This window comes from Eufriesea mexicana, unplaced genomic scaffold (genome assembly GCF_001483705.2).
Source record: "Eufriesea mexicana isolate 0111107269 unplaced genomic scaffold, ASM148370v2 scaffold2351, whole genome shotgun sequence".
NCBI classification, from domain to species: domain Eukaryota; kingdom Metazoa; phylum Arthropoda; class Insecta; order Hymenoptera; family Apidae; genus Eufriesea; species Eufriesea mexicana.
Window position 1 is genome coordinate 3,315 of NW_016910412.1, and position 19,422 is coordinate 22,736.

General features: G+C 36.9%; 2 protein-coding genes across 4 annotated transcripts in view; both read right to left on the reverse strand.

The window, feature by feature from the left end:
• Positions 1-3,759: 3,759 nt before the first annotated feature.
• LOC108549900 (paramyosin, long form) overlaps positions 3,760-19,422 on the reverse strand; it is a 25,169-nt gene continuing 9,506 nt past the window's right edge. For both annotated transcript variants that reach the window (XM_017903468.1, XM_017903467.1), the window contains 12 exons: positions 17,202-17,439; positions 16,714-16,833; positions 16,446-16,595; positions 16,069-16,215; positions 15,413-15,629; positions 15,102-15,229; positions 14,844-14,956; positions 7,932-8,127; positions 6,988-7,116; positions 5,782-6,153; positions 4,958-5,417; positions 3,760-4,557 (listed from right to left, as the gene is read on the reverse strand). In XM_017903468.1, coding sequence (XP_017758957.1) covers positions 5,025-5,417; positions 5,782-6,153; positions 6,988-7,116; positions 7,932-8,127; positions 14,844-14,956; positions 15,102-15,229; positions 15,413-15,629; positions 16,069-16,215; positions 16,446-16,595; positions 16,714-16,833; positions 17,202-17,439 — 2,203 coding nt within the window. In that variant the 3' untranslated portion in view covers positions 3,760-4,557; positions 4,958-5,024. The remainder of the gene's footprint in view (positions 4,558-4,957; positions 5,418-5,781; positions 6,154-6,987; positions 7,117-7,931; positions 8,128-14,843; positions 14,957-15,101; positions 15,230-15,412; positions 15,630-16,068; positions 16,216-16,445; positions 16,596-16,713; positions 16,834-17,201; positions 17,440-19,422) is intronic.
• On the reverse strand, positions 8,932-12,913 carry LOC108549901 (paramyosin, short form). 2 transcript variants are annotated; one of them, XM_017903470.1, is made up of 3 exons: positions 12,664-12,913; positions 11,582-12,555; positions 8,932-9,601 (listed from the first exon to the last, which is right to left on the reverse strand). In XM_017903470.1, exons 2-3 carry the CDS (start codon positions 11,900-11,902, stop codon positions 9,023-9,025), a joined length of 900 nt encoding a protein of 299 aa, XP_017758959.1. In that variant the 5' UTR covers positions 11,903-12,555; positions 12,664-12,913; the 3' UTR covers positions 8,932-9,022. The 2 variants fall into 2 exon arrangements, with proteins under 2 accessions (XP_017758959.1, XP_017758960.1); XM_017903471.1 differs by having other exon boundaries at positions 11,582-12,559.

Consider the following 19,422-nt stretch of genomic DNA (forward strand, 5'->3'; position numbering starts at 1 on the left):
CTCTACCTATTGTCGAGTTACTTACCATCACTTGAGTTTCGGTGATTCCTACATTACTTGTAATCGGTTTTGTTATCTCTTGATTTCCTGTTGTTTTCTACTGTACCCATTGTCGAGTTACTTACCATCTCTTGATTTTCGGTGTTTCCTATATTATATGTAATCGAGTTTATGTTACCTCTTGAGTGCCAGTTTTTTTCTGCTCTACCTATTGTCGAGTTACTTACCATCACTTGAGTTTCGGTGATTCCTACATTACTTGTAATCGGTTTTGTTATCTCTTGATTTCCTGTTGTTTTCTACTGTACCCATTGTCGAGTTACTTACCATCTCTTGATTTTCGGTGTTTCCTATATTATATGTAATCGAGTTTATGTTACCTCTTGAGTGCCAGTTTTTTTCTGCTCTACCTATTGTCGAGTTACTTACCATCACTTGAGTTTCGGTGATTCCTACATTATTTGTAATCGATTTTATGTTATCTCTTGAGTTGCTGATGTTTTCTACACTTACGATTGCCGAGTTACTTATCATCACTTCAATTTCGGTGTTTCCTACATTGTGTATTATAGAGTTACGTACTACCTCTTGTATAATTGGGTCGTAAAGGCAGATCCTTCAAGTCTTTTCAATATAATTTGGATATAAATTTTTCCCTACTTTGGATATAAATTTGTCCCTAATTAGTTTATTATTAGTGATATAGCCCACTCTTTATTTCCAAGTTTTAAAGAAAACATTGATGATTTACAAGAGATAAGACATATTTTAAATTTTGTGCGTAGCTCGTAGCTTGGTATCGTATCCCAAAGATTATTCCTTGGGAAACGATACCAATTACCAGGTCTTTCCACTTGGAGGTGGCTACGTATCGAGACCCTAGTGGCACAGCCTGCTGACGCTATCCGTATCAAAGATAGCCTAGTCAAACTTGAAGCGAAAGAAGTTAAAGTGAATCTATTGACACTTAATTATATTTCGTGTCTTACAAAGGGGATTTCGAATCGGTATACTAAAATTACTGTCGCGACACTGAAATATTTTATTTCTACACTACGATACTTTCACGTTCCCGTAAAAATTGGGAATGAAATATAAAGACGGGAGCAAGTGGAAAATCGCGACGCGTCCGAACGAGTTCGCGATTATTCAAAAGGCCGACTAGCATACGCGAAGTACTCCCGTGTAGAAGACAACTTCATGTCCAGCACCCTTCCGACCGACCGGTTCAAGATAACAAACCAACGATGAAAAAATTCGGAAATAAAAATAAGTAGATTCTGAATGATCTGAAGGAAAAGGTGGGGGTGGTGTATAGGTGGAGTGGACAATGACCATCAATTAGTCCAAAGATATAGTCGATGACCGGGGCTAACGTAACTTTTATAATTGCATTGCAAAGCTGAAACTTTGAGCAACATTCTAATGTCATATTCGTACATAATTTTTTACGAATTAGTTAGTTATTAATTATTGTTTGATGGCGTCTATAATTTCGTAACGACGACCATCACGATCTTCCATGAAGATATTTAATACTAAACGAAACTAGAAGCAAAATGTAATCAAAAGTAATATGAGAAGATTCGTAAGAATATTGTTTTTGTAATGATTGCATAAAGATTCATAAATTATTTGCGTAGAGGACAGTATTTAATGAAAAACTACTACCATGCCCGACAAAAATTCATACACTACGTATAGTAATCATTAATAATTAATTAATTAGGGGCAAATTTATGTCTAAAATTATATTGCAAAGTTCTTGAAGGATCTGCATTTACGACGTAATTATAACAGTTCATAAATTAATCACAGATATTCACAAATTAGTGAATTTTCCACTGTCGAATTGATTTAATGAAATATCAGTATATCACATCAGTGCCATCTATGATTTTACACCTGAACCACAAGTGCAGTATGTTGAATACAAATGGCGCCAGGTGGTTATTCCAAAGAGCTCCTCATACAGTATGTGTTCCTATAACCAAATCCGATTTTTGAATGCAAAATAATAAATGGCACTTGTCGAATGTCACTTGACTTTCCATCTTATTGAGGGAATCAGTGCCGTATCAACGGATTACATTAGGGGTATAAAGAGTTTACTTATTAATCGGATTCGTATTAAATGTCATATTTTGCTACACATTGTAGTCGATATCTTTTTTTTAATCTTTTGCTATTTTTATAATAACATGAAAAAACGTACAGTAATTATATGTAAACAATATTTACTATTAGTTTTAACAATCTATCAATCTATTTTTTGTTGTTTAGGATTTGGACAATATAAAAATCACAAATGACGATCAAAACAATGAATAAATATGACTGTTGCTAATATAAGAATAAGATATACTTATACTTACGTCATTTGACTGTAAAATTGTAATTTTTCTTTTTTGTAGAGTGTTATGTTAGCTCCATTGCACTTGGTATTTGAATTGCGCGTAGCTACGGCACTGTCTAGGTTAGCGAAGCGTGCAGTGCTACGTGGTGGTAAAATGCCGTATACGAATTACCAACGAATATATTCACGATGTAATCGAAGTGAAAACTATTCTAATATTTTTGTTCCATGATATCTTCTTCAGAAAAATCTATAGAATTCCCTAATATGTAGAAAATTCGTGTCAGTTGAATACTTTTTCGTAAAACTGCAAGAATATGCGTAGAAAGTACGCTCGGAGGCTTATTTTGAAACTTTGATGACCCATTGTAGTTATTCACAGGCATAAGTAATTATAATTATAGACATTGATGAAGTCAGAATACTCTCAACTAACTTGTAAGACAACAATAAACCTCCTAACGTTCTTACTTTTTATGTAATTCTTCATTTTAGATAATACTCGTGCCTTGTTAGAAAAATTGACATTTTTAAAAACTGAGGGTTTTCTTCTGTCATCATTTATGGAAGGTTGACGTTGAAATATTCTTCCAGATAATCGTTTTTAGGTATGGTTATTTTAATAATATCCATAACCTTTTTTATAGAAATATGAAAAATATAAAAAAGGAATGGAATTTGAAGGTTATATTGTAAACTTAATATTTATTTAATTATTCTGCTTCAGAGATATTTTGTCAAGTAAGATGGCATTGTCAATAAAAATAATAGACACTTTCTTTGGAACATACCCCTTTATTTGAGGTAGTATCGAAAGAGATAATATAGTAAGTATGTTATTCTCGAACATTTAGGATTTAGACGATGTTTGTTTTAGTAATGAATGAAACGTACAATCTATATGAATGTAGTAATGATTTATTGAATTTACAAATATAAATTGATTTTTTCAGTTAGTCACCGTTGATTCGTGTTATATTTTTCACACAACAATGATCGGCGTTCAGCTATGTTTGGATGTAAAATAATAAATAAAAGGTGCGTTTTTTATAAATATAGCAATTGTTTATTAACTTCATTCGTAGTTAAACTTACGTGGTTCGTTAGTCACAGTGATACGATATTACGATAATTATTAAAATATAAACACGTTATTAGAAACAGCATTCTATACAATACTTTTCTTCTCAAAAACATTGTGCTTCTAGAGGGTTAAAATATTGTTTATAGACACACAAAATGTAAAAAAAAATCGTGCGATTATCGTAACATTAGAATTAAAAAAAAGAAAGAAATTACAGAGAAATTAATGCCTTTCTATAGGACATGTTACAGGAATATGTCGGTATTAGTGTACACTCTCCATTTTTCGCAAACCATGGGAGAAAATGTATTCCATCGGCTTCGTACGTACGTGTTTCAGTTTATTTATTAAATTATTGTTTGACACAGGTTATCGTGTATGTCGTACAGTGAGAGTTGTGTGTATGGGCAATAGTACCTATCTATAACATAATAGTAGAAGTAGAATTAAAGTTAATCCATTTAAATACAAGTGCGACACGCGCGATCAAAGAGGCGTAAGGAGAGATAGAGATTAAAGTTAAATCTACGTCTCGCGTTTTATTGATTAATTTCGTTTCATTTTTCCTCATTTATTTAATTATATATATATTTGTTTATTTATAACATTTCCACTCCTTACGCTTCGTGATGCTGACATAACAGATACAAAGGAAGATATAACGAATCGTTGTTGATTTTTCTGCGTGTATATATTATATAATATGTATGCGTGTATATATTTTCATTTTTTTTCTTTTCGGCTGTTTAATCCATTTAATCGACTAACGATGATGCCATGCGTTTTATGATGATTGCTTTCTTCATGATGCTTCTTCACGATGCTTTTGCCTTTTGGGTTTTTGCGTTTGTTTGGTTCGTTGCGACGGGTACCGCGTGTTTCGTTGGCCAAGTATCTCGAATTTACGACGGGTCGTTGGGCGCTGTCGTGATACAATTAAATGTAACGACACAGACTTTCGCATTCCAATTTTTATTCTTTTTTTTTCGTTTTCTTTATCTTTGCTTTTCCCTTACGACGTTTGCGATTGGCGGCCCGTTGGAAACTCTTCTCGGCCTTTTCAACTTACGATGATATATCGAGGCTCTTCCTTTTCTTCGTCGTTTGCTCGTTACACCTACACACAATCGTTTCATTATTATCGCTGATAAATTTGATATATTATTTCTTATTGTACGCTTAATATTTGCTTTCTAAAGTTAAGGCAAGTTTAACTTAATAGTTTGGCTTCTTAATTGTAGAATATATAACTTTAATTAAAATTCTATATTTTATACTGCAAAATGTAGAAAAGAAATTAAAATTCTTGAGGATTAAAATTGCAAATGATACCAGATACAAATTCATTTGCATACCATAATACAATGCCTTAATGTACCTCAATATAACTCCCTTCACAAATATTCTTGTACTCTCATGCCTCACATTATAAACAATATTTTTTCTAACACTAATCCCCTAATTTATTAACTTTGAGAATTATTAAATAAAAAGCATGCCATTCATCGGCTACCTACGTTTCTAAAGACGACGAGGTGGCGTTCGAAGTGGCAAAGGGTGGGGTTGTCGATGATGATGGCGTTTTTACAGGTCAGGCCTCGTCTCCTGGACGAGGTACACCTGAGATCCGGGCACGCTGGAGGTGGTGACGAAGCTGCGGTGTTTTGCGCGGATCAGAGTCAAGTTGCTCTCAGCGGTGTCGGCTCGGTCTTCAGCAGCCTCCAGTTCCCTTTGGAATCGGCGGACCCTGGTCACGCTCTGCTGGGACATGCCCTCCTGCTCTTGCAGCTGCCTCTTGTAGATGCTCACTTTCTGAGACGCCTTATCGAGCGACTCTTGCAGCAACGCGATGTTCTTCGCGTCCTCCTCTACCTGGATCATCACCTCCTTGATGTTGCGCTCCTTCTTACGGAGGATCTTCACGGTCTCAGAGTGTCGGCGCTTCTCTTCGTCGAGCTCGAGTTCCAGATCGCGGATCTGCGTGTGGAATATCGATAAGTATCCAATTTTATTTTTTTAAAATACTATTATATCTAATGTATCGGTAAAAGAATAATTTGCAAATGAGAAATTCACTGGATTTAGAATCCAGTGGATTTCAGTTTTAGCTTTGGAACCATTTGTAGATTCATGCTGCAGATTACTTTTTCGTCTATTTAATTTGAAAATAGACTACTGAGAAGAGGGTAAGATGGAAACGAGCTTTAGAATTGATTTCATTCACGAGTCTGGAGAATTTACAGGTAATCGGTATCCTTCAATATTTAGAGTTAATGTTGGAATTACTGAATGAGGAAAATTTATATTGATATTTAAGGAATAGAAAGAAATCGAAACTCACCCTAGCCTCGAGTTTGCTGATGATACGCTTGCCGCCGACGATGGCATTGGCCTCGACTTCCTCCAACCTGACGGATAGGTTCTTCACCTCGATTTCGAGGGACTTCTTGATGGCCTCGATCTTCACGATACGCTCTTGTTCTTCATGCAAGATCTCGACGGTGTGCTTCAGCTCATTCTGCACCCGTTGGTATCTTTCGTCGCTCACTCTCAGCTCCTTGGTCACTTCCTCGTAGTCTCCGGCCAGGGTAGCCAGTTCTTGCTCAAGTTTCGCTTTCGACGAGGCGATGTTCACGTTTATGGTGGTCAGCTCGTTGATGCGGCTAACCGACTCCTCGTACTGTTGCTCGACGGTTCTCTTTGCACGGAGGGCCTTTGGAAATATTAATAAATTACGAGATTAGATTAATTACATTACGAATTACGTCGTACGAATTTTGTAACTACGTTGTATCGCTCATACGTCAAATTCAAAATAAGAAGCTGTCCTATTATTGATTTAAGTATTTCATTCGTTATTAAAATTAGAAAAGTGAATATTATAGTGAATATTGAAGTTAGGTTTATGAATGATTTGGAAATATCGTTTGCCTAACTCACGTTTAAAAGCTTATACTTGATCAATTCAACAATTTAGCAATTTAAATTGTTAATATTTAATTAAGGATTGTAGAATTTAATTACAAGGATTAATTTTGAAATTTTCTTTTTTTACAGTTTTAACACACGAGGCGTAAGAGTAAATGAAACGATATATTACTAAAGGAATCGGAAAATTTCATCCACTGGCTGGCATGTTTGAGCTGCAGTGTTACCGTTCAGAGTATTTATAGCCTGTCTAAAATCAATTGGCCGTTCAAGACTATCGAATGGAAAATCCCGAGGTTTCATCTATCCATTTAATCGTTTCATTTCACGTTTGTTGGATTTGGATTCATTTTTCTCTGTTATTTAATTTAGATAGAGAAAGTTTGAAACAATGAATTGTACGTTTCGAATTTAGAAGCTTTTGTAATCTTGCCAAATTTTTGATTCGGGTCTCGAAACTTGCGAAAGTTTCAAAATCGGTCAAAACTTCATATTCGTGTTTGATATTTCGAGAATTTAAAAGTTCTATCTTTTATATTCCATTATATCCATAACTTCTGCTCTATATTTTTACTCTATTCCTAGTCGATAAATTATTCATAACAAATTCAATACTTACAGATTCATAATTGCCGCGCACTTCCTCGAGCTCGGCCGTCAACGATTGCAGACGTCGTTGACTGATACCCAGTTGGTCTAGGGTTACCTGTAATTGGCGTTGAACTTCGTCGTAGTGGGCTTGGAGTTCCTGCAAAATAACAGCATAACGTTCAAACCTCACAATTCTCTGCCAGACGACTGTCATTATCTTTCAATTTCAGCTTCCATTGCCACCTGTCACCCATATTTGTGTGCCACGCGTCTTTCGCAAGGGTGCCTTCACCTACAGGTGGGTGCAAGTGGGTGACACTTGTGTCCGTATATCGAAACAGAAATAATTTCATCGATATATCCTCTGTTACGAATTAAACATTCTGGCAGAACTTCAAAACAGAATCGAAAAGGAACTTTAAAGCATTTCATTTTAAATATATCACTTGCAACCACTTGTCTTACAAAACAAATTAAAAATAATTGTACCCTTTCTTTCAACTCGCTATAATTAAAAATGATATCTAAGTCATCTATCAGAAATATTAACATGTATATATATATATATTCTTCTATTGAAAATTATATTTCGAGATAGTACCAAAGTCATCGATGACTAATTCTAATATCACATTGGTTCTAAATTTGACAGAAGGAAATATGATAGAATATATTCTCGATATATTCATCGAAGAGATTAAACTTCGAAAGACATTTCACAGAAACTCAGTAGAAAAGTAAAATTTATATCAAAATTCAGAGTAATCTTCTAAACAATGCACAAATACCAATACAGTGGCCAAAGGCGTAAAAATTCTTGGCTATTCGCAAACACGTCTAGACTATTAAAAATGCTCGGCAAATCATTCAGAACTGTATCAGAGATGCAACAAAGATCGCTCTATCCTATACTCATCGAAATATATTTTCAAACTATAGTAAAGCATTAAGAAGCATAGAGTGTTGACTTACGGTCAAAGTGAGCGACTGCTTCTTGATGGTCTTCTGCAAGTCGATATTGTTCTTGTTAGCAACGTCGAGGGACAGCTCCAGCTCGGTGATTTGGATCTGCATCTTCTTCTTCACGCGCTGCACCTCGGTCTTCAGCTTCGTCTCCGCCTCGACCACACGGGCGTTCAGCTGCTCGATCTCGATACTGGTCTGTTTGCTAATTTATTTCGATTCATATGAACATACCGGTATCCAATCGTTTTACAGGGATTCATAACCAAACTATCGTTTCCAGGTGACAACAGCAAGAGTTTTGGATCATCGGAAGGCACCAAGCCTTTCTCTCGTTGGAATCGTGCTTATCAGAAATGTTGCTTCGCTGGGTAACTCAGGGTTAAACGGTTTTAGAGGCGCTTGACATATTACCAATAACATATTTAGTAATGCAACGAGGGTTAGTTAGGTTACCAGGCAGTTTTGAAACGGGTAGTCTTCGTGCTTTGCCTATTTCGATGCAGGGTTAGCTCGGATGCTTCGATGCATAGTTAGTTTGGCAACGGATGCAGTAATCTCGCAGGCATTACCGTTTGTATCATCACAAGTGGAAAGTGTATTTATGTAACAAGGAAGATGCACGCAGTATATATTACATTGTACATCGCTCGTCTGACGTTCAGAGAAACACTACGGTTACTCGACTCGATAATAAACTCGAGCAGTATGAATTTAGCTATTCTAGATAAAATCCGAATACAAAGTAACTGAATGAAAAGCAAAAATGAAAAATCAAATGTCCACTTGACCCGGTGATTTTGGGTGGAGAAAAAGATGAAAAAGGTGATTTTATTCGAAGCAAAATATCGACGACGAATTCGGAAACGCGATGAACAGGAAAAAATAAGAAAAAAAAGCAGGAAATTCATCAGACAAGACAAAATCATATAAAGAACTCCTAGGTATGACTCTAGTCTATGTTTAGCCTACGTCTACAAATGACATCTACTATCGAAGGACAGCTCAATTGCTTCTTATTTATCGTTTATTCTCTCCATTGTTCCGTGTCACATTAGTCTTACCCACACGGCTATTAATCTACAAGTATTTTCATCATTTTAAGCGGGCCTGATTCCCAGGCACCCGTACAATCGTCTCGGTCTGGTCGGGTGTCGATACCTCTTGTCCAGGAAGTAGTTGCTCGACTTCTCCTCGTATCCCTTCAGTTCCCTGCTCAGGCTGCTCAGAGGTGCCGCCAATCTCTCCTCGTCCAACAAATTTCTCGTCCTTTCCTCTATCAGCTTCACGTGTTCCTTGGTCTCCCAGGCCCAATTCGCAGCGGCGTTCTCTCTCTGATACTTTCTGATATCCGCCAGTTCCTGACTCTTGTTCAAATTCTTCAAAGCCTCTGCTCTCAATTGGAACTCGATGGCCCTAGCCGATTTTCCACGCAAACTTTTGCCATGATCGAGAGCGCTCTGCACTTCGGACATGATCTGAGCGTCTCTCAGGGACTGCAGGTCGATGTCGGCCATTTCGCGTTCGATCTGTCTAAGCTGAGACCTGACACGTGCACTCTCGACGAGCAAAGGCAACGGTTTCAACTTGATCTCTTCTAATCTTCGCGGAAACACCTCTCTGGTCACGTGGCTGGCCTGCGCTGTCTTCGACAAGCTGAAGTCCGAGCGATTTGCAATCTTCGAGAAGCGAAAGCAGCGAGTCAGTCCCTTCTAGAGGTACTCTTTCTTCGGACTGTCGCGTTCTATCGTTAACCTTCACGACGATGATGACGATCGCGAGAGCGAAAGGCAGGAATAACGAGAAACGAGTACGATGACGGTTTTCGCGAACTCGACCCTTCCCTACGATCGTTCCTTGGTCCGTGTACCCGAGGGCGGTCTGGCTCAGCCTAAACTTAGCAGCAGCGGTCCAGAATTCGAAAGTGACCGATGCACACTCTCGATCGACTCTCTCTAGAGACTAGGGAACGACTGCCAATCCGAGCAGCCTGCTAGCTTCCCGGCCCCGGGACACACGGTGCGCGAGATGGACTTTTTCATGTAGCCGCCGTGAGACTTGGCACCCCTCGCGAGTCGTTCTCGATTAGCTTTCGTTGCTTCCACTTCTTCCACTATAGGATAGAATCGAACGGACGTGGCTGTGCCAGACGCTTCCGTGATATTTTTATTTCCTTCGGCGGCGATTTCGAATCCGTGGTCGCAAGAACGATGCCATTGGACGGTATTAATAATAATAAGCGATTTAGGGAATCCCGCTTTCTACCGCGCAACGATTTCATTTTACGTAGAAGATTTTCTGCCAATGGCTCGCTGCGACCGTGTTAAATTAAGATTCGGTGACAGTGGGGCGGCGATAGGGCGTCACAGGCGCTGGTTATTCGAGCAAATTATTATAGGATATATCATTCGAGTAACACGATCGGTTTCTATTCTAGATGAGTTTTATCTCATGCTCTCATTTACGTATCGAGGTATTCGTCGGTTCGAGAAATCTTCGGGATGATTTCGGGAATACAGATCATGCATAGATCATACTGGGAAGATTCTCGAATTTTTCAACAGCTTCAACGTTGATCGGAAATGCTTCGGCTTTCTCGAAGGAGGTTAATCAGTAATATAATCGTTTTGGAAAAGTGATGAAGTAAAAAGGCGAATAATTAATTGCAAATATGAAATGCCAACAAGGAATCTATTAAAATTCTTTTTAAAAATTTGTTATCCTTGAAAAGTAAATAAAATTGAGGTCCTATTTTAATTTTAACATTAATGCCACGTAAAGAATATCGATATTCGTTCACAGAAGTGGCGCCAATAGTTCAATTTCACTATGCGATCCTGAGATTCGAAATATTTATCGAAATATGTACTAAAAAATTTAATAAACTCCATGATCTTTAAAAATCTCAGTAGAACCGAGTATTCAAATTTATCAAAAATATTTTACGATTATTTCAATATCCTTTCTCTCAATTACATTATAATATAATACTATAACTATAATACACTATAATTATAATACAAATCGACACGACTGTAAAATCAAAAATACTCGTCCAAGTACATGTTAAAAAGTGTAAATTCCATGATACCCAAAAATCTCAATAAAACCAAGTTTCCATATTCACCAGATAATATTCCTCGATTATTTCAGTACATTTCCTTTTTTAATTACGTATCCATACTTCAATATAATAATTGACATAATATCGTAACAATGAAACGCAAATTGCCCACACCACCTGTCTGTAACTCTCCGAACCTGTTGAAAACCCTAAGAAGCCTCAGGACTTAATCAAAACATAACTCAAACCAAATCGATCCCCACCAACGCAATCTCTGAATTCCAAATTCTATTTACTCGAACCGTAAACCCCACCCAAGTCCCCAAGTAAACCGATTCCCAGCGACCGTGACTTTCCTCTCGAGAATTCGTTCCTACGCCTGTTCGATTGACAGGGGTCTTCGCGAAAGACGCCAACAGCCTCGCCAGGCATCCGGCGTCGTGCAAAGTCCGTCCGCGTTGGAGCAGCCCCTTCCGTGGCGCCAAATTTAGCGAACGAAAAGGTCAAGCAGTCGCGGAGGCGCCTAACCGCGCGGATCGACCGCTTTTCCACGCTCGAGCCGGCCTGACTTTCGCTCTCCGATCTCGTCTCGTACCTTAAACTGGGACAGATGATCCCTGGCCTCATCCTCCGCGTCGATCGCCCGTTTAATCAGCTCACGCCTCGAGTATGTTTCCACGGGCCTGTCTTCCCATAAAGCTCTACCATCGGACCAGGGTAGCTCTGGTGGCTCGCGTCTTCTTTGGACGCGAGGTTCAGGAGGCAAGGATGACGATCGACCATTACGATCGATGTAATCCAACATCGGTTGGTAGTAATTGATTCCATAACAGTAATTCTTGTCATAGATGTAGGTGGGCCAGTGCTTCCATTTAGGCTCCAACGGCACATGCAATGGCGGCATGTAGCCTGCCATTTTGCTTGATCGTGCTCTGCTGACTTTCTTTAGAGTCTCTTTTAAGTTTCTTTAAAGTTTCTCTACGGTTTCTTCGATGACTCTTTAAAAATGTTTTATTAGAAACTTTCTTAGAGTTTGGGAAAATTGCTTGGTGCAGTGGGGAATTTTCAATGGTGGGAGAAATTTGTTCGAAGTTTGTCTCTTCGAAGATGATCAACGTTTCTTGCTTCTCTTCCAAGTTTTCTTATATGACTGAATTTCTTCTGATTTGGGATAGGTCACTTCGAACTTCCTTTGAAAGGAGCACTGTATGATTCTGATGTCCTTATAGTATCTTTGGATACTCTTTTTCTTCCTCTTAGGTATATTCTTCTGTGTATAGCAGCTTGCTTATTGATACTCTTGCTTACCAGTGGAATATTTTGTCAAACGTCGAATGTTTCGATTCGATTAAAGTCTCATCTATGTCGTTTGGAACTTATCTATAATCGGATTTCTCCTCCCCTCGATTCTGTCTTTGTTGTAACACTTTATGACAATACAAATATCGATCTTTACTGGGAGATATCGACCACCGACAATTGCTCCTTCGAAACGTTTACTTTGAGGACGTTGGCGCGTGTTTTTTTTTCGAGTATTTGTGTGGGTATTGTTAATGTTTCATCCAACATCTACCTTGAATAGAAAGGACCGTATGTTGTATTTCCATAGGTGTTCGTGGGGTGAATTGTTAGATAGGGGATTTCGTTCTCGTGGAAGATTCACAGATTTTTACTCACGTGTATTTCATAGTCAAACGATCGGAGGTGACACTTGCAACGAAACGGTCGTGAAAAATTGGGCCGGTCAAGCGTGCTGGTATCTTTTGTAGCTTTTTCTTACGATTGCCACATTGGGGACGGCCAATCAGCACGTCTCGGCTAATAATTAGATCGTGACTGTTCGGTGTTGAACGACGTTTATTAATAGTCGGATTGCGCACTGCCTATGCATCATCGATGTGACGCTCAATTAACGACCCAAAATGTAATGACACTCTTTAATATTTTGTCCAAAATCGTCAAATATTACTCAGCTTCTATGAAGGTAATATTTTCCTCTTATCTTCTTCGTTGTTTCACTTTTTCTCTCAATTCTGCCTTAACTTATGCAACATGACAATAAGGTTACCTCTTCTTTGACAATAAGAATATGTACCTTTCAATTTATTGTAGATAGTTCTTTAGTGTGCCCTATTATTTTATAATTGGAATTCATTTAAATGTAAAGCAAAATTTCCAAGCCTTTCTTTATCTCTTCAGTTTATCATTTTTAAGTGACATTTTCCCAAGTATTTTAATTTTTTGAAAGAAATAATTTTTAAAAATTGCTCATCATAGTTGTGAAATTATCTCGAGCTGTTCCACGAGTGAAGTAACGAGATTCAACAATGTATTCGTTGTCATAAAATTCCAATAATGTGTAGAAAGAGTTCCAATACTATTTTTTTTTCATTCTCTATCATATTCTTCTTGATACCTTCACTCTGTGATTTTTTATATTAATAACTTTTTAGCAATGGATAGCACCACCTCTTCTTCCACCAAGTTTAAAGATTCTCCATATAGTTTCAAACAAAAATTTTTCATGTTTTAAGAAACTGAAATATTCCAGCTTCTTTCCCAAATTCATAATCATATCTCATCGTTTTCTTCTTTTCTTCTTTCCACAAAGAAAAAGAAACGCATCATTTCCATCTTCGAAGCACGTGCGTTTCTTCTAAGCTTCATTCACAGTGACATAATCGATATACCGGGCACTTGGCATCGAGTATCGATACCAATGACACTCTAGCCAAAAAAAAAGACAAAGTCGTCTCGATCGATCGTCGTTCGATGACGATCCACTCTTGGCGATCCACGAATTTTGTATTTACACTCCCGTATAAATAAGTAATTGGATCACAATAGGATATCCCCTTGAACGTCTGACCGATAGGAAGACACCCAGGGTGATTAATCGATGAGACCTGATCGATGATAAAATTAACCGTGCCTTTTATTAATAGATGGACGTAGAGTACGATGCTCTACCGGAAATAAAGTCGATTGCATCACAGCTAAGCAGCTAAAAATTTGTCCTCCTGCTTTATAGAAACTTTGAATTCGCGTTTCTCCTTAAGAGTAGTATCACGAGATGTAAATCTTCTGTAGCAGTTACGTAATTCAAGTGTACGTTAGAGAATTATTCGTAAGATGTAGACCATGCAATTTTAGTGCATGATGAATAGTATGAGATCTTCAAAGCCTTTGAAAAGTTTCTGTTTCCATTTTGTCACTGGGAATATAAGACAGATTGGAAGTGTTTTGCCAAAACGCTGTAAAATTTTGATTCACTTGTCTTGAAAGAATATGAGATCTGATTAAATAAAAATAGACATGTTCTGACTAATGATACTAGATTTGGTGTAACTTTAGCTAGTTTAGATTTATAAATGTCTTGTTGCAATTAATTATTCTTCAGACAAAAAGGGAAGGGTATCGTATGTCATCCGGTGTTTATACATGACAAGAACAAATTTCGGGTCAACTGGGTTTTAATATAAACAGATTTGTCGATAAAACTTAGTATAAATATATACCAGTAAGGTATATATTAATGATATAAAAAGAGAGGTAATTATATTATTAAGTATGTCACCTGGAAACTATTTTCACTATAAACTATTACCGTATGAAATTGCGTTTGCAACAGTAACATTGTAAAATATATTGGATATAATAATATTAAAAATATAATTTTTGATTGATAATTTGAAAAATCAATAAAAGAAAAATTTTCAATTACTGTAGATAAATATAAAATTATACGTATTATCACTAACGAATAATAAATTGTTACTATTGCAAGTTATAATAAGCGACGGTAAACTTTAATGGATAAAATAAAGAGAAATATGAAAAACAATTAAATCACTTACCGGATGATCTCAATTTCTTCATCCTTCTCGGTCAGGCGGCGTTCGTAATCGTGACGAAGTTGGGTCAATTCAGCGGATAGTCTTTGAGCGCGTTGTTCTTCAATCTTACGTCCCTGTAATCAATTCGATTCGTTAACAACTAGTTCAACATTTCGAATTTCATGATGCACTATACTTATGTAACATTATATTAATATGAAAATAAAGATTTTCAATGCGAAAAAATTAAAAAATAATTCTAAAATAAGTTTCACTTACTGCTTCAGCTTCTTTGTAAGCAGCAGCGAGTTCTTCACGTTCGTTCTCCAATCGGCGGAGTTCAAGTTCCAGTTCGTGAAGTCTGCGGTTCATGTCAGATAGTTGATTCTTGGCATCGTTCAGGTCATCTAGAGCAATTAGGCAGTAGTCGATATAAAATCAGTTCTACACTTCATTCGTGTTATTACACACTAATTTCTTTCGAAAATATGCGAAGAATTAATCATATACATTCTTCTCGTTTACTTAATATAATTACAATTGAAATTAAATCAATTATAATTCAATATAAATTTTATAAAATCGCTTACCTCCCAGTTTTTTATTTTCACGAGCCAGTTGGTCTTTAAGCTCGCGAGTCTTGTCGAGTTCAGCATTGGTACGCTGGAGTTCCTGTTGTTTGTTGCGGAGATCGCGTTGGCTTTGTTCATACATTGCCACACTTTCGTCCAAACGAGCCTTGAGTTCGATGTTGATCTTCTCCAATTGTTCCACGCGTTTCTGCAGTTCACGCGCTGTTCCATTGGCCTTAAAAATTCATCAGTTTATGAATAAATAACTCTAAACATTAAAGTCGAAATATCATTCATTGTGCAGATTAGACGTTATGAACTCTTACCAAATTGATTGTATCCATGGTTGCCAAATAGATAATTAAATAAAATTAGATAAAATAAGATAGAATTCGTTTTCATGAATGTATGGAAATTTATGTTCTCATAAATGAACATCAACTTCATTGACATAGCGTATATGCAAATGATAATGTTTTGTTTACAAATTTCGTTTGTTAAAATTGTTACATTATCCACTTACTTTTTGGATATTGGAGATTATTTACAAGGTTATTAAAAATGTTGTAATGGAGAATGATAAAGATGGATATGCTATAAAGGGTAGTATGATTTTAAGAAGTAATGCAACGAGTTCTACAGGAGTAACAGATTGATTGAAGCTGAGTCTTTACCTTCTCCAAATCAATAATCAACACTTCTACTTCAGATTGAAGACGAGATTTCTGCTTCTCGAGGTTGTTGATCTTTACGAGCAGGGTTTCAATCTGCTCTTCCTGTTCCTGAATGCGAGCGCTGTACTTGCGGCGCAGTTCCTCTACCTATAAAATTCGACAGATGATTTAGCAAAATATGAAAATTAACAAAAACCTTACGCTATGTACAATAATCATATAATATTTAAAAATAAAATATCGTTATAAAAATAACTTTTGTTAATTTATTATTCATTTAAATATCTAACGTTTTAATTCTTGGAATAAAATGGTACTATTATAGAATTGTGTTCATCTTTAGAGCTTTACGTGTATGCATATTTCTTTTAAATTACCTCTTCGGCGCGAGCATTAGCTTCAGTTTCATATTTCGATCTCCAAACTTGCACTTCACCGTTGGCCTTGACCAACTGGCGTTCAATGTCCAAACGAGCTTCGGATTCTTCTTCCAATTGAATGCGAACGGACTCCAATTCCGATTCAACCTGTTGACAATTATTATGTAAATGTGTTATGTAAATTTATTACATTTATTAAATCATTATGCAAATTACGCGTGTTATGTTTACGTGTGATCTTATAAGGAACTGAAAGGATGTGTACCTGGTGTAAGGAAGCCTCGACCAATGAACGACGACGTTCCTCATCCTCGAGGCGTCTACGAGCGTCCTCGAGCTGACCTGCGATCTGGGTCTTCAGGTAAACAACGTTCTCGATAGAAACCTACAACAGTAATTGCAAACCACATCAATAAAATATATCTAAATATATTAAAATACATATAAGTTATATAAATATTTTATGGCCACTATACAGCTAACACTAAACTATCAAGTTAGTCAAAATGACCGATTTCGGATTTGTTTCCAATTAGGTAATCTTACAGTATTGCAATAATACTATCATAGTGTCGTAAATAATATTATTATAATGTAGTAATATAATACTGTCATCTTATCAATATTGCAAAAGAAATTCAAATTGAATGACTATTTTTTCAAAAGATCAGTAATGAAGTATTTATAACTTATGTATCAATTAAATATATAATAATTAGAATATGAAATTAGATTCAATTTGATATAATGTACCTTCAAGTCCTGCACTTCCTTCGTCAGCTCGATATTTTCCTGTGAGATCCGGGTTTTATGGTTGGTGATGTCGATGATAGTGCGGTTCAGTTCTTCAATTTTCACGTTAAGCTCAGCTACGTGCACTTCAAGCTTCTCCACGGTCTTTATCGACATCAACTTCTCCTTGGAGACATTGTCGAGCTGAGCGAGGAGTTCGTATACCTCTTGTTGAAACTTCGATTTTTCCTTGTCAGCTCTGCAAATATCGTCAATCGTGCGTTAAGACAGTTCTGTCGGTCTTAGACAAATTTTCAACGAAATTCTAAATTTTTCTTATTTCTCCGTAGTCGAATTCGCGTACATAACAGATTTACAATGAAGCTCGAGACGAATGTCATAATATAAATCCGGCTGCAACGTTAGTGCAATTAATGTATGAGCAAATTGAAATTTCAATCGCGTTACAAGGCAAGTTTGTTTTATCGTGTGGGTTCATACGTGAAATTTGCAACTGTGGTGTGGTTTCACTCTGTATGAATGAAACAGTATTTACATTATTATTTTGTACGTATAATTTCTAGTAATTATGCTAAAAAGTTACTCAATTAGATCAAATATATTATTCAATCTATTTATCTCCAATATATTTTCCATATTCTGTACAAAGTTCATCCTGATATTATTAATAGAAATTTCATTTAATCATTAAATACTTTTCTATACTTTATTTGCATTTTCATATATACATATATCTTCTTCGTTTTTGTTGAAAAAGAAAGTACTCAAAGTACTCTGACTCTATTTTCTGTGTTTCAATCTCGACGTCTAAATTTACCAGCAATGACCTTCCGACCTCTTTTCCCTCGACTTTCCATAGCACCATTTTACTTAAATCATCCCGAACGACGAGGAATCGAACGAAATTCCACGAGGCGCTATCATCAATCGTCATACGGCTTACAACAGTGCCAACAGAAACAGCAGCTGGAACTTTTCGTTCTAAACAATGTCCAAGAACAACATCTTGCAAAATCACAGCATCGAACAGAGTCGACCTAGCACGACTGTTTCGTCCATTTAGCTAAATCATCAATCACTGGTTATTTCGGGCGTAAAACTGACATGTAAACCTACCATTGATCCCCATTAATTCTAGGAACATGGCGAAGAGGGTTCATTGAGCTAGCCAATTAAAAGCTGCTGAAAGCTGCATCTTCTCGTGATAAAATATTTCATGAATAAAATATTCTACCGCATTTAGAATACTCGTTGCTAAATGTTGTTTTCGAAATAAAAATATGGAAAATGCAAATGCGAGATGTAATAGATAAAGTTTTCGTGGTTTAAATTTTCCTTTCATCCAAATCTCCATAGTCTATAAATTTGTTAATATCAACTTAGATACCCGAATCAACTGTTCGCAATGATCATATAATATTCTAAAAATCTAAATCCAGTTCTGAATGACAAATTTTTACATGATAATACTTTAGCATATATTACGCAACACAATCTCTCTTAGCAACAACATATCTACTGTACCAATTTCAATTTTAATTTTATTCAAATCTCTACATCGTTCGCAATATCTTTAGACGACGTTTACGTGTAATAATTCGAACGTCATAATTTTTCAATGATTTTTTATTTTAGCAAAAATATATATTTAAAATTGCTGATTAATTGAGCAAAAAAATTCCCAAAGTGCAACGAGTTGAAAAGGGATAATTTCAACACCTGCGTCAACGCATTCAAAATATACAAGATAAAAGAAATTCAGTTTTATAAAGACGACAATGGACGATCTTATCCACGATACAACTAACCCCCTGACCCCTCTCGCCCCTCAATCTCTCCACGTGCCAATCTGCTTCTGCCTCTCAGGCGCGAAACGAAATCCCGACGAACCTCTCGAAAATAAATCAACCGGACGCAGAGGGAAATATATAAAAAGCTAGAAAGACAAGGAGGCTCAAATCGCGGCGATATCGGTGGTCCACCTACACGTAACACAGAGAGGGTGTAAGGTGTCGGCCGATTCCGAGGATAGTGGGGATCCGGGCCGGTCGCCTGTACTAATATGGCGCGGCAACGCAGGGTTGTGGATTGCCGCGCGACTCGCACGGTTAAAAATAGTCATAAGCCGAGTGGTGGCCGTGCGAGCAAAGCGTCCCGCGGGGGGAGTCAGCGGGAGAATAAAAACGCGAGAGAGAGAGAGAGAGAGAGAGAGAGAGAGAGA